The following is an 11,663-nucleotide window of genomic DNA, read 5'->3' on the forward strand; positions in this document are numbered from 1 at the left end:
GCCGGCCGCACGGAATAGATGGGCCTTCAGGGCTCGGCGAAAAAGGCGCAGGTCCGCAACTGTACGTAGGTCGGGGGGTAGGTCATTCCAGAGGGCAGGAGCTGCCACAGAGAAGGCTCTCCCCCTGGGGGTCGCCAGCCGGCATTGTCTGGCCGACGGCACTCTAAGGAGGCCCTCTCTGTGGGAGCGGACTGGTCGATAGAGTATCCTTAGCTCCTAGTGTTATGGATCTTTATGCTCACGAGAGGGTTTAGCAATTTGTGATCACACTGCAATTTTGTGTTTGTTCCAACTAATCTCAGGTCTGAGACACATAGGTAGCCATATGTGAGATCTTGTTTTTTGTGCATGGACATCTGGTCCCAAATTGGAGAATGTGAGAGCTAGTCTTGGGCCTGGTCAGATCATACTCTGGGGATTACTCATTTTTCTGAAACTCCCAGAAAGGGTGCTCTTAAAATGACCTGCTCCAGGTGTCTGATGATCTGGATAGATTCCAGAGGCACCCCAGAATGTTCTCAGCAATCTCATAGGCAATAGTTTTGAATGTTTGGTTGATCTCTGGAATATGGAGGTGAATATGGAGGGCACTCAATGCAGTTATCATTCACTGAATGGATAAGAGCTTATGTATATGAACTTAAATCATGGTAATAAGGATGATGATGTGATAAAGTCATTCATTTTTTACTTCTCTACTCTTGATTGCAGTTCTGTTTAAGGTGCCCTGTGTCTTTGGGATTCAGGAAGATTTTCTGAGGATCACTTTAAAATTTTGAAGAAACATTTTGCTAATAAAATCATTACCTCTGGCATGGACTGTGCATGAGTTAAATCAGAGGAGGTGATTGGACTCCGAATGATAGGATTATCTGTGCCATGTGTGTGCTAGATCCATGTCCTTCTTGGGTCTTTTGGAGAGCATTTTGGGGAAGTGAGAGTCTAGATACGGAAGATAGCTAATGTCCCCTGGAGGTACGGTAGCAGTTGTATCCTCTATCTTGAGGAAGTGGTGTTGCTTTCTCCTGAAGTCTATTCTGGATCTTGCCAGGCTGACAACTCTCTCTTAGTCCCCAACTTTCCCTTTTTGAGGATAGTTGCAGAGAGTAGTAGGGCTCCAAATGCAGGTTGGTTGCCCTGGTGGATGCTGAGATTGTATGAGATCAGGGTGAAAAGGATGGAGTCTGTCTGGAAATACCATAGTGTTATGGCAAATTATCTTCAAAGAGTTGGAAAATTCCTGGTAACTTTGGAACGGCTGTTATCAGACATTGTTAGCATTATTTTCCTCTCCAAATTTGCTGCAATTCTAGTAATGACAACGGTTATATATTGAAACATTTATTGTAATTTATTTCATATAATTGTGTATTTCCTTAGGGGGCTTTACCATTCAGACATATAAGAGTGCTCAGAAGCCATCTCCAATGGAACTGATGCGTACACAGTCCACCAGGATGTCAGATGACTCTGCAAATTTCAAGCCTCCCAAGATGGATATTCCAACTATTGAAGAAAAGAGGCGGTCTTCACATTCTCACAATATTAAACCCCGGGACTTGAATGTGCTTGCTCCCTCTGGCTTTTAGGAGTATTTCTACTTAAGTGCGCAAGTATGTTCTTGTCATCTTGCTATCTTATCTCATCTTTAAGTAGACTCTATTCTACTCATAAATCCCTGATTAAAAAGTGACTCTGTGCTTTCTAGTTCAGAATTATAAATGGGATGAAATGAGTTCTGGGCAGCTTTCTTAATTTATTGCCTTTTCCCTCTCAAATGGCTCTCTGGGTACACTATAAATCAAAGTGATCTACCACTGAAATTCAGACAACAAATTGTGTGCTGCTTTACATAGCTAAATTTTAAAAAGGAAAGCTATAAAATAGTTAAACTTGTTTAGAATATTTGTGCTCCCGCTACTAGATTTGGTGCTGCTATTCAGGTCAGCTTATCAATAGACAATATATTATTTTTTAATAGCTATGTGTTTTTTTTAACTTGAAGGGAATCTAGGAAAAAAGGAAAAATGTTTTGCTAAGGTATTCTGGAAGAATTATTCTTCAAATGCAGACTCTCTCACTGTTTTCATACATAAAAGTTCCATGTGTAAGGAAATTTAAGAATTAAGTTCCCCTTCTAGACCTGTGGCATGGAATACAATATTGTTTGTGATGCATTTTGTTGTTGTTGGAATCAAATGATTCAGTCTGAAGTGCAACGTAGGCAAATTCCTTCATTCCTAAAATAATCAGATTCTATTTTTAATAAAGGGATTCCAGAATTGAGATCCCTTGGAGTTTGAAAAGTGTAGCCATAGTTTCTATGAGAAGAATGTGAAATAAAATATCACTGAAACTATAACAGACATTCCTGTACATGCTTCCTTGGGAGGCAAAGGAATCCAAAATAAAATTACTTAATAGAACATGAGAAGATTTTTAATTCAGCTGTTCAGTTTATAAATGTTACAATTAATGTTTGAGTAAATGTCTATTTTTACAGATTTATATTTTAGAATCATTCATTGAAAGATAAAAAATATTTAGTATATGCTTTAAGGCAAATGAGCATATATTATTTCTGTTTTTTTAATCTAATGTTAAATGTCAACTAAATGGCATTACTTTACAGCAGGGGGATGGGAACTTACAAGCATTACATTACAATAAAACCTTTTTTTCTTGAATACCAGATTTGTGAATTTCGTGAACCCTTCTTATGTCCTAAATTGGTCTTATATCTTATTAAATCCAAATTCCTATATCTGCTATATCTAAGTGACTTAACAATCCATTTTTCTTCACAACAGCTGCAACTTGGACCTGTATTGCTTTGATAGTGCTGTGTCAGCTCATCATTTGTACCCGGGAGACTGTGATCTTGCTTCTTGGTTAATGTTTAATTTATTTGTAGTATTTTGTGCTCATGTCTCTATGCCTAATACTTTTGCAAAATAAACAAACACGAATTAATCTTGGAGGTATGGCTGTTATTGCATAGTGTACAAATACTCCTTGTTTAATGACTTTAGTAATTGTTCAAAGTTGTGATGGCACTGAATTGAGTATACTTATGACTGGTCCTCAAGGTTCTGGCCATCCTAGCATCCACAAAGTCTTGTGATTTGGGCAAGTAATATTCACTTCCACAAGAAAAGTCAATGGGGAAGCCAACAGGGAAGGTCATAAGTCGTTCCAGTAAGTCACCTGCCTCCAGAAGCGGTGAATGCTCCAACACTGGGAGTTTTTAAGAAGAGACTGGACACCCATTTGTCTGAAATGGTATAGGGTTTCCTGCCTGAGCAGGGGGTTGGACTAGAGGACCTCCAAGGTCCCTTCCAACTTTATTATTATTATTATTATTATTATTATTATTATTATTATTATTATTATTATTATTATTATTATTATTATTATTATTATTATTACTACTACTACTACTCCCTTCCTCTCCCATCCAGAGCAGCCATCCCTAGCTGTGCAACATTCACAGGCCACCTGCACACCCACCCCTGCCTGGGAACAGCCTCTTTATCTGCCTACTGGCCTGCTTACAACTGCCTGGAACTTGCTTAATGACCCGTGATCCTCGCTTAATGACGGCAATGGGCAGTTCTGTGATTGCTGTCGCTAAGCAATGCAGTCATGTGACATCACACTTTATGAGCACATAGCTTGGCGACAGAAATTCTGGTCCCAAGTACTATCATTAACTTGGTAGAATTAACTGTAATAGTAAAACCTCTCAGCCCTGCATGTATTATCTACTACTAAGATTTATCTGGGAACGTGACTCATTCTCAGTGGATTGACATCTGTACAAACATAGCCTTGTATAGCTATCTAATCTCCAATGACCTGTAATCTTAGAAGAAAAAAAGATCAAACTCATTCCACTTTTTCAGCTAGTAAAATTTATTATAAAAGGTGTATAAAACATAAATAAAAACAAAACTAGACAAACTGGTATTAACAGAAATTTAGAATAAACTTGACAAATTCTTGACTTATCCAGTGACTGAGAATACAGTGCAATTTATTGCAATCAAAGAAAGAAGACTTAGTTTGTAATTTTTTTTTAAAGAACACTTTACACTTGGAAGAGGTCCATCTGTCAGCATCCAACAGTCCTCCACGAGTTAGATATCCATAGCAGTGAAAAGCAATACCTTGAGTAGTTCAATCTTTTCTTGGATGGGGGAGGGAATTGGCTGTCCCAGAATTTGGCGGAGCTTTTTCTGGATGCTGTGAATGCTGTGCTTTATATCACTTCTTTCAATATAATCATTTGACTGTAGTTTGGGTTTAGCAGCTTTGATAATTAAATTAATACGTTCATACACTGAGTTTCTTAAATGCTCTATAAAAAAGGGTAGAAGCAATTGTTGAAAGTTTGTTATAGTTTGTTTTACCATCAGATTGATATTTTAGGCTGTAATTGCCTTGTAGCTATAACAGGAAAATCTCCATTTTATCCCATGTTAACTGAAATTAATGTGTGAAAAAAAAAAGTTCAAAAAATTGCTAAAATACAGCAATTCTGAGAATTGCATCTCGTCAGAGATAGGCTTCCAGCTGTAACTGTGTGAATTAAACAAAGGTATTTTCCCCTACATAACTGTTCCTTTTTTGTATTAACAAGTGATGTAAGGTTGCACACATAAAAGTAGTATTATACTGAGTTTGGTCCAAAACTCCACTTGAAACACTGAATTCATAGAAGCAATGACAACTCAAAATTATTCCTTGCTTGGCCAGTGGAACAATTTAATTTTTTAAAACATTGTTTTAAAATTGCAATAATAAAAAGCAACGGTTGCTCTTTACAGTCAGTGTCTGCCTAAACAGCAGTCAAACACCAGCAGTAAATTCATCTAGTAAAAATAACATAATTGTGAAAGGATTACTGGGCTGAGGCTTCTTCCAAAAATACATGCTTGTATATAATGCACAATCCTTTAGTTACTGCAAGATTTAACAGCTTTTGTCTTTGGCAGACTCCAGCTCAATTGCATAGAAAAGTATGCAATGGATTGTTTACTTTTGTAGTTGGCTTGCTGCCTTAAAGAGAAATACTGAACAAATGGATACCTTTGAACTTCCCAAAAGTAAATACTTTTAAAACTGAAACAAACCTACCAAGCAAGTCATTTTTGTCCTGAATAGTTTTTAATCTCCAACATATATTTAACCCTACATTTGACCTAATTTCTCCCATCATGGTCAGATCACTCCCTCATGAATGTCCAGTTGACTGGCACCACTCCACTCAGCAGGGAGGCTGCACCTATTAGACTGGCCCACCCCAAATGACTGATGGACCTGATTGGGTTCCAGAGGGAGTTTGGGGTTCTGGAAGATCTGCTACACGGTCCAGCCGAAGCCTTGCTTGCTGCTGGAATGAGAGAACGGCTGTGGCTGTGGACTAGATTACACCCAAGTGGCAGCTCTACACCTATGAATATCAGAATTCTCCATGGATTTATGGATGAACTAAGAAAAGTGAAGAGGGCAAAGAGATGCCTAGAGTACTGCTGCAAATGATGAAGAGTGAGATGATTGAGCATGAACTAGAGCACCTATCTTGTGGCTTTAAGGTTGGCAAAAAGTAATCATTTCTCTGCTCTTATTACATCTACAGATAGTCATTCAGTGACCCTGTTCAGGTCATAGTGAGAAATCTTCAGTGGATAAAGTGACAGCCATGGCTAAGAGGGCCTTTGCACACCTTTGGTTTAGGCACTAGCTGCTCATTCCTGGACCTGAGGGTTCTGCTGACTGTCATGCCCTTGTGATCTGTCGTCTAGATTACTGCAATGCACTCTACATGAAGCTTGCCTTTGAAGAGCCTTCAGAAGCTTCAACTGGTGCAGTATGTAATTGTACAGGTAGTAAATGGTATCAACTATTTGACACATTGGATAAGTCCCTGATGTTAGGAAAGATTGAAAGCAAAAGGAGAAGGGGACAGTGGAGGATGAGATGGTTAGATAGTGTCATCACTGCAATGAATATGAGTTTGGTGGACACTGGGAGACAGTAGAGGGCAGGTGGTGTGCTGAGGTCCATGGAGTCGCAAAAGTCTTGACACGATTTGGCAACTGAACAACAAAACAACACAGGCAAGATCACTACTTTGTGAACTGCAATGGTTCACAGGTTACCCAAGGGACCATCTTCCAGTGTTTCTACCTGTCCAATACAGTCCGGATGGTCATGCTCCGAGTCCCATCAGTCAAGAAATGTCTGCTGGTGGGGCCTACAAGGTATACTTTTCTGCCATAGCACTTGCCCTCTGGAACACTCTCCCTTTATACATTAGGGTGGCCCTGACTCTGTTGGCCCTTGAAGAACTGGTTATGTGCCCTGGCCTGGGGGCCTGAGTGTGTGAAGGGGCCTGTTTCATCTTTATATGTGCGTATTATAATTTTCTTGATTTCTATTTATTTTTGCATTGTGTTTTTAATTGGTTTAAAATGATTTTATGATTATTCGTTATCCGGGGTCATTTGTTTGAGATGGACTACCATGTATGTAGGTACTGTAGGTAGATAAGTAGATAGAGACATACATACATACATACATACATACATACAGATAGATAGATGATGGATACGATAGATTAGCTTACATTAGATTAGATTAACTCCAATCAATGCTAGCAGATAAAAAAAATGTGCTGACATTATTGGCTCATGCCACTCCTAAACTCCATGGTTGGGAAAAATTATGAACAAACAGAAATAAGTGAATTACAAAACATTGGAACTCAAAGCTACCTGAAATGAAACACTTTAGTTTTATCCAAAACTAGGGACGACATTTTGAGTATGGCATGTTTTCTTCCAAGCTTGTAATACCTGAAATAGCTATTTCAGCTTAGAGTATTTTGAGTATTCCTGCAAACCCGTGCAAGATGTCCTAATACTGACTCCTAATCAGAAAGATATACAGAGAAGTTTATGAGCAAGCTGCTTACCTAGAACTATAGTACGGTAACTCAGCAACAATAAATTCAGTTGATGAAGCATCTCATCCCATCTCTGCCACAATTTTTCACTGTCCTGTGAACAGGATTTTTATTCAGAATTTTACAAATGATGCATACTGATATTTTAAAAGGGCTTTGAAATACTATACTTTAAAGAACTTTGAATAACAACAGATTAAAACAATGCATAAACACTGTAGGGATGCATGCAATGTTCCAGGTTTCAGTTCTGTTAATATAAACGAAGGAAGCAAGCACTGAATTAATTACCTGATATGTTAGCAGCAGGGAAACGTGGTTCAGAAAATACAATATTTTTGTCAAAGACAAAGGCTGTTTGGTTGGTATAGAGCAGCTATGTTGGAAAATAAGCTCCAGCACTTTGCATCGTAGAAGGTGACAATCCATGGTGCTCAGGAACATGTCTCTGTAAGTTGATACATTGCAAAGAGTGAAGTTTTATGTTCTGCACTGGTTTGGGAGCAGTAATTTTAAAGAGGGTCATGTCTAAACCAAAGGCACAACATAATGAAACAAAGACATTAAATGAAAGTGTCTTCTCAGAGTCTGCATCATTGGATGAAATGAAACTTGTTTCAGACAAAGATAAAACAGCAGCACAGATGGTCTCAATTCCCTGAACCAGAGAAAATTTCAAGCTCTTTCTATGACCACTATCTCTTACAAACTTCAACTATAGCAGGCATAAAATTCAAAACATGTTATTCTGCTGCAGATGTTTACTTTGGGATACCTCAGGAAATGTTCAGTCAAGGTTGGGGTAGATTACATCCTCAGTTTATCTGCTTGATCTCAGTTTGATAAGCAGGCATTCTTAACACTCATAGGCCGAAGACAAGTTATTGTGCTATGTTATACTGTCAAAACATAATAATGGCTGATTTTTAAATACTAAAACTGTAGCCATAAGATTAATGAAATTTTGATTAAGTGACATAGGGATGAAACTGAAATCTGCTACTATGCAATTTAGGTTTCTACGCTACAACTAGCAAATTTTACAACTTATATCCAGTCCTAAAACTAGCTCGCTAGAACTCTTTCCAAGATATTAGGCATGTGACAAAGATACTATTAGCAAAAATTGCCTAAATTATAGAATTAGACATTAACTGGAGAATTGAAGCCTGAATGTTTTAGCATGTTGCCTTTCATTAAGTACACCAAACATTTCCAATGTAGTACCTTCCATTTTATGTTGAGCTAATTTAACTAGATTAAAGGATCTTAAAGATGCCTTTACTTAGAACACAGCCAAATACAACTATTATTTTCCCTAAGTGTTTTAAAATTAAATTTAACCAAATTGTTCCTTATTACCATGGAAGTGAAGCAAACTTGGCCCTCCTTTAGGTGTGCTGAAGTACACTGCCAAGGCATAGTGGAAGTTACAGTCAAACCCTCTAGTAGGCACCAGACTACAAAAGACCCGTATAGATCCTTTATATTGAGTGAGTGAGGGAACCAAGTAAGTGCTGGCAAATAGATTACCGGTAGTAATCTGATAATTTTTGTTACCAGAATATATTTTCTAAATTAAAGGGAGATGTTACAGAAGTATATAAAACAGAGCAAGGGCTGGATTGCTGGAAGGTTATTTTTTTTCAGTCATACGCTATTAGATTTTGCCATCATTCACTATATCTGAATTGCAACAAATTCAGGTCAGATTAAAGGATGTACTTTTTCCATAAAATGTAATTATGAAATTCAATGCCATAAATATAGTAGATTACTAACAAGACGCATTGATAAATTCATGGAAAAAACATCAGTGATTAGACATGATCCACGGAGATAATGCTGGTCGATAGTCTCTCCCTTCATCTTCCACGGATCTCTTTTCCCCAAGGTGAGCAAGAGAAATTCAAAAGTATTTATAGTAGTCAGTTGAGAAAGTATTTAGAATTTACAATTAATGAAGTGATCAGTGACTTTTATTTCTCCTGGCCCCTTTTTATAGACTTTTACAAGCTCAGCTATGATTCTGCCGTATACTTAGCAGACCAGCCACCGTGTACTGTGAAAGGCCATTTAAAATTTATTTTTTTACTGGACAGAGGTGTGAATCTAGAGACTTCGACACATAGCTGTACTTTAGTTCTTAGTAACCTTTATTGCTGATAATGATAGAGATACTGGATGTTAATTTAGCCACATCTGGAGATCTACAGGTTTCCAAGGAATCCTATACTTGCGTCATACAAATGCATACACCTGGGAACATGTAGTTAAAGGCATGAAATTATGTTCTTTCTGTATTCGAAAAAATAATTTGGCATGACTCTCCAAATCTGTGGTAGACCTTTAATTTTCAACATTTAGAAAAAGCATAGATTCAACACTTGCTCTTTGCTCAGAAATGTCTGACTGAGCTAGGAATATAATGAGAACAACTCTAATACAGAGTTGCGCAATCAATACAGAAAAAGTCAATTCTGAGGAAGAGTGAATTCAATAGTTTACTTATCTCTTACCTTTGGCCCCGCTTGGGTATATTCAACAGAGAAGAAAAAACCATATCTGCAATTTTACTGGCATTGCAATTTGGAGATTTGTCCACTTCAACTGCTATTGAAAGCATCCTTTGTAGAAGTGCAACTTCCCTAAACCAGAGAAACAAAATGTTACTAAACTGACCTCCACCATTTAGTGGAAGTATGAAACCATAGGCTAAGACAATCATCACAACCTTCAGATTATAGTCATTTCAGAAGACACAGAACACATACTTAGTTTTTAAATTACAATAGAACAATACCATTTAGAATCTGCAATTTAATGAAACTCATGCAGCCTTGAGATAGTGAACAAATGAAAGGAGAGCCAAACAATTTGCTCTTGAGATGAACAGCAGTTTACTAATACTTCTGTTATATTTTGCACCACTCTCATAACAGGAGGGAAAGACTATGTCACTTCTCCAAAATATTGATAAAGGACATTCTTAATTGCTACAGTAGAACATACAGTGTATACAGCATATGCATTGCTGTAACATGCTATACGTGGGGCTGTCCTTGTGCTTTTGGAAGCTGTAGCTGGTGCCAAATATACGGGCAGTTCTGTGCACACTTGAACAGCACTTGTCACATCTTTGCTCATGTGCTTCATTGGTTTCCAGGTACAATTCAAGATTCTGGTAATGACCTATAAAGCCCTACGTGGAATGAGACAGGGAAATTTGAGGGACCGCCTTGCCCTGGTTACATCTACCATCCCATCAGATCCATCAAGGAAGGCATGTTACAGGTCTTGTCTACTAGGAAATATCATTTGATGGGACCTAGGAAGAGAAGGGCCTGATGACTTAGCTGTGCCATCATGCCTGGAGATCCAGCAGTAGTGGTGAGACTTGGCAATCGCTGTATTAAATGGACATATGATTTGTATTCATCAACCATTAATGTTTTATTATTTTTTAAACAAGGTTTTTAGAATAGTTATATGCTATTTTGTTTATGTTTTGTTGTTTCTGTTGCTTTTAATTATTGTGAGCCACCCAGAGTAACATTTGTGAGATGGGTAGAGATAGATGATAAAGATAGATGATAGAGATAGATAGATAAGAAGGATTAGATAGCTAGATAGATAGATAGATAGATAGATAGATAGATAGATAGATAGATAGATAGATAGATAGATAGATAGATAAAGACAGATTAGATAAAACAGACAGACAGACAAATAGATAAATATAGATAGAGAACTATTTTAAGTCAGTTAACCAAGTGCATTCCATACAATTAACATTTTCTGAGTGTGTTTAGGCCAAGTTTGGAAAAATTTATTTACTCAAATGAAACAAATATTGTTTCATTTAAGTTCATTAGGAACTTCAAAGAGAAAAACACTATAATGTGAACTTCAAACAAAGCAAACTTTTGAATCTGCTTACTTTTGAATTTGAAATTGTATGGAGCTTTCCTCTTTCTGCATGGTCTCATTTAAGGACACTTCTGGAGTGGAGTTACAGTTCTGACCTCTGGATTTGCTTATCGATACATTTTTGGTTTCTTGCAGGCATTTTTTGTGTTGAGAAATTCTGGCCCCAGTGACCACAGCTATTAGCCATTCAATCACTTCCCTGAACAGAAATAGCAATTAGAGATGCACACAAGTAATATATAGTCTCAGATATTGCTCGTACATTTTTTAAAATAGTAATTACATTAAAGATTACAATTCACAAGAATAAAAACTAATACAAAATTTAAAAATAAAAATAAGGATGCAGAAAAAATAGAAAAGGAAGAAAAAAAATAATATAGTAAAGTAAATGAAAAGTGATTTTCCCCCCTACAAATATAAATAATTTTAATAACTAATCACTTCTTAAAAAACAACAAATTAGCTCTTCTTTCCATATTCCATCTCTTATCTATAAACAAATCCATAAAATCTTGTCATTTTAGTCCTGTTGTCAGCAAAAATCCAGTAAGGATTAAACATCTATTTTAACCTTGATCAAATAGACTAACTTTATATTTCTTCCTTCCTTCTAAAGATCTTGATCTTTAGTCCCTTCAAATAATGTCCTAGAACTTCATTTCTTTGTCCCATTTCACTAAATTCTTCAAAGCTTAAACAAGCCTCTTTTATAAATCTAATATAGGAAAATTATCCAGTTCATTCTCTTGGTTTATTATCG

General features: G+C 37.0%; 2 protein-coding genes across 5 annotated transcripts in view; one reads left to right on the forward strand and one right to left on the reverse strand.

The window, feature by feature from the left end:
- The window catches only part of KIAA1191 (KIAA1191 ortholog), a 17,538-nt gene extending 14,576 nt beyond the window's left edge, over nt 1-2,962 (forward strand). For 3 of the 4 annotated variants that reach the window (XM_015821533.1, XM_015821536.1, XM_015821534.2), the window contains exon 9: nt 1,381-2,962. In XM_015821533.1, coding sequence (XP_015677019.1) covers nt 1,381-1,589 — 209 coding nt within the window. In that variant the 3' untranslated portion in view covers nt 1,590-2,962. The remainder of the gene's footprint in view (nt 1-1,380) is intronic. The other variant, XM_015821535.1, reaches the window with a different exon arrangement.
- Nucleotides 2,963-3,891: 929 nt separating this feature from the next.
- SIMC1 (SUMO interacting motifs containing 1) overlaps nt 3,892-11,663 on the reverse strand; it is a 26,752-nt gene continuing 18,980 nt past the window's right edge. Inside the window, exons 6-10 of the mRNA XM_015821524.2 lie at nt 10,911-11,099; nt 9,490-9,618; nt 7,262-7,418; nt 6,980-7,064; nt 3,892-4,360 (exon numbers count right to left, since the gene is read on the reverse strand). Of these exons, the coding sequence (XP_015677010.2) occupies nt 4,140-4,360; nt 6,980-7,064; nt 7,262-7,418; nt 9,490-9,618; nt 10,911-11,099 (781 nt within the window). The 3' untranslated portion in view covers nt 3,892-4,139. The remainder of the gene's footprint in view (nt 4,361-6,979; nt 7,065-7,261; nt 7,419-9,489; nt 9,619-10,910; nt 11,100-11,663) is intronic.

The sequence above is a fragment of the Protobothrops mucrosquamatus genome, unplaced genomic scaffold, assembly GCF_001527695.2.
Source record: "Protobothrops mucrosquamatus isolate PMUCROS unplaced genomic scaffold, P.Mucros_1.0 scaffold1341, whole genome shotgun sequence".
Classification (NCBI taxonomy): domain Eukaryota; kingdom Metazoa; phylum Chordata; class Lepidosauria; order Squamata; family Viperidae; genus Protobothrops; species Protobothrops mucrosquamatus.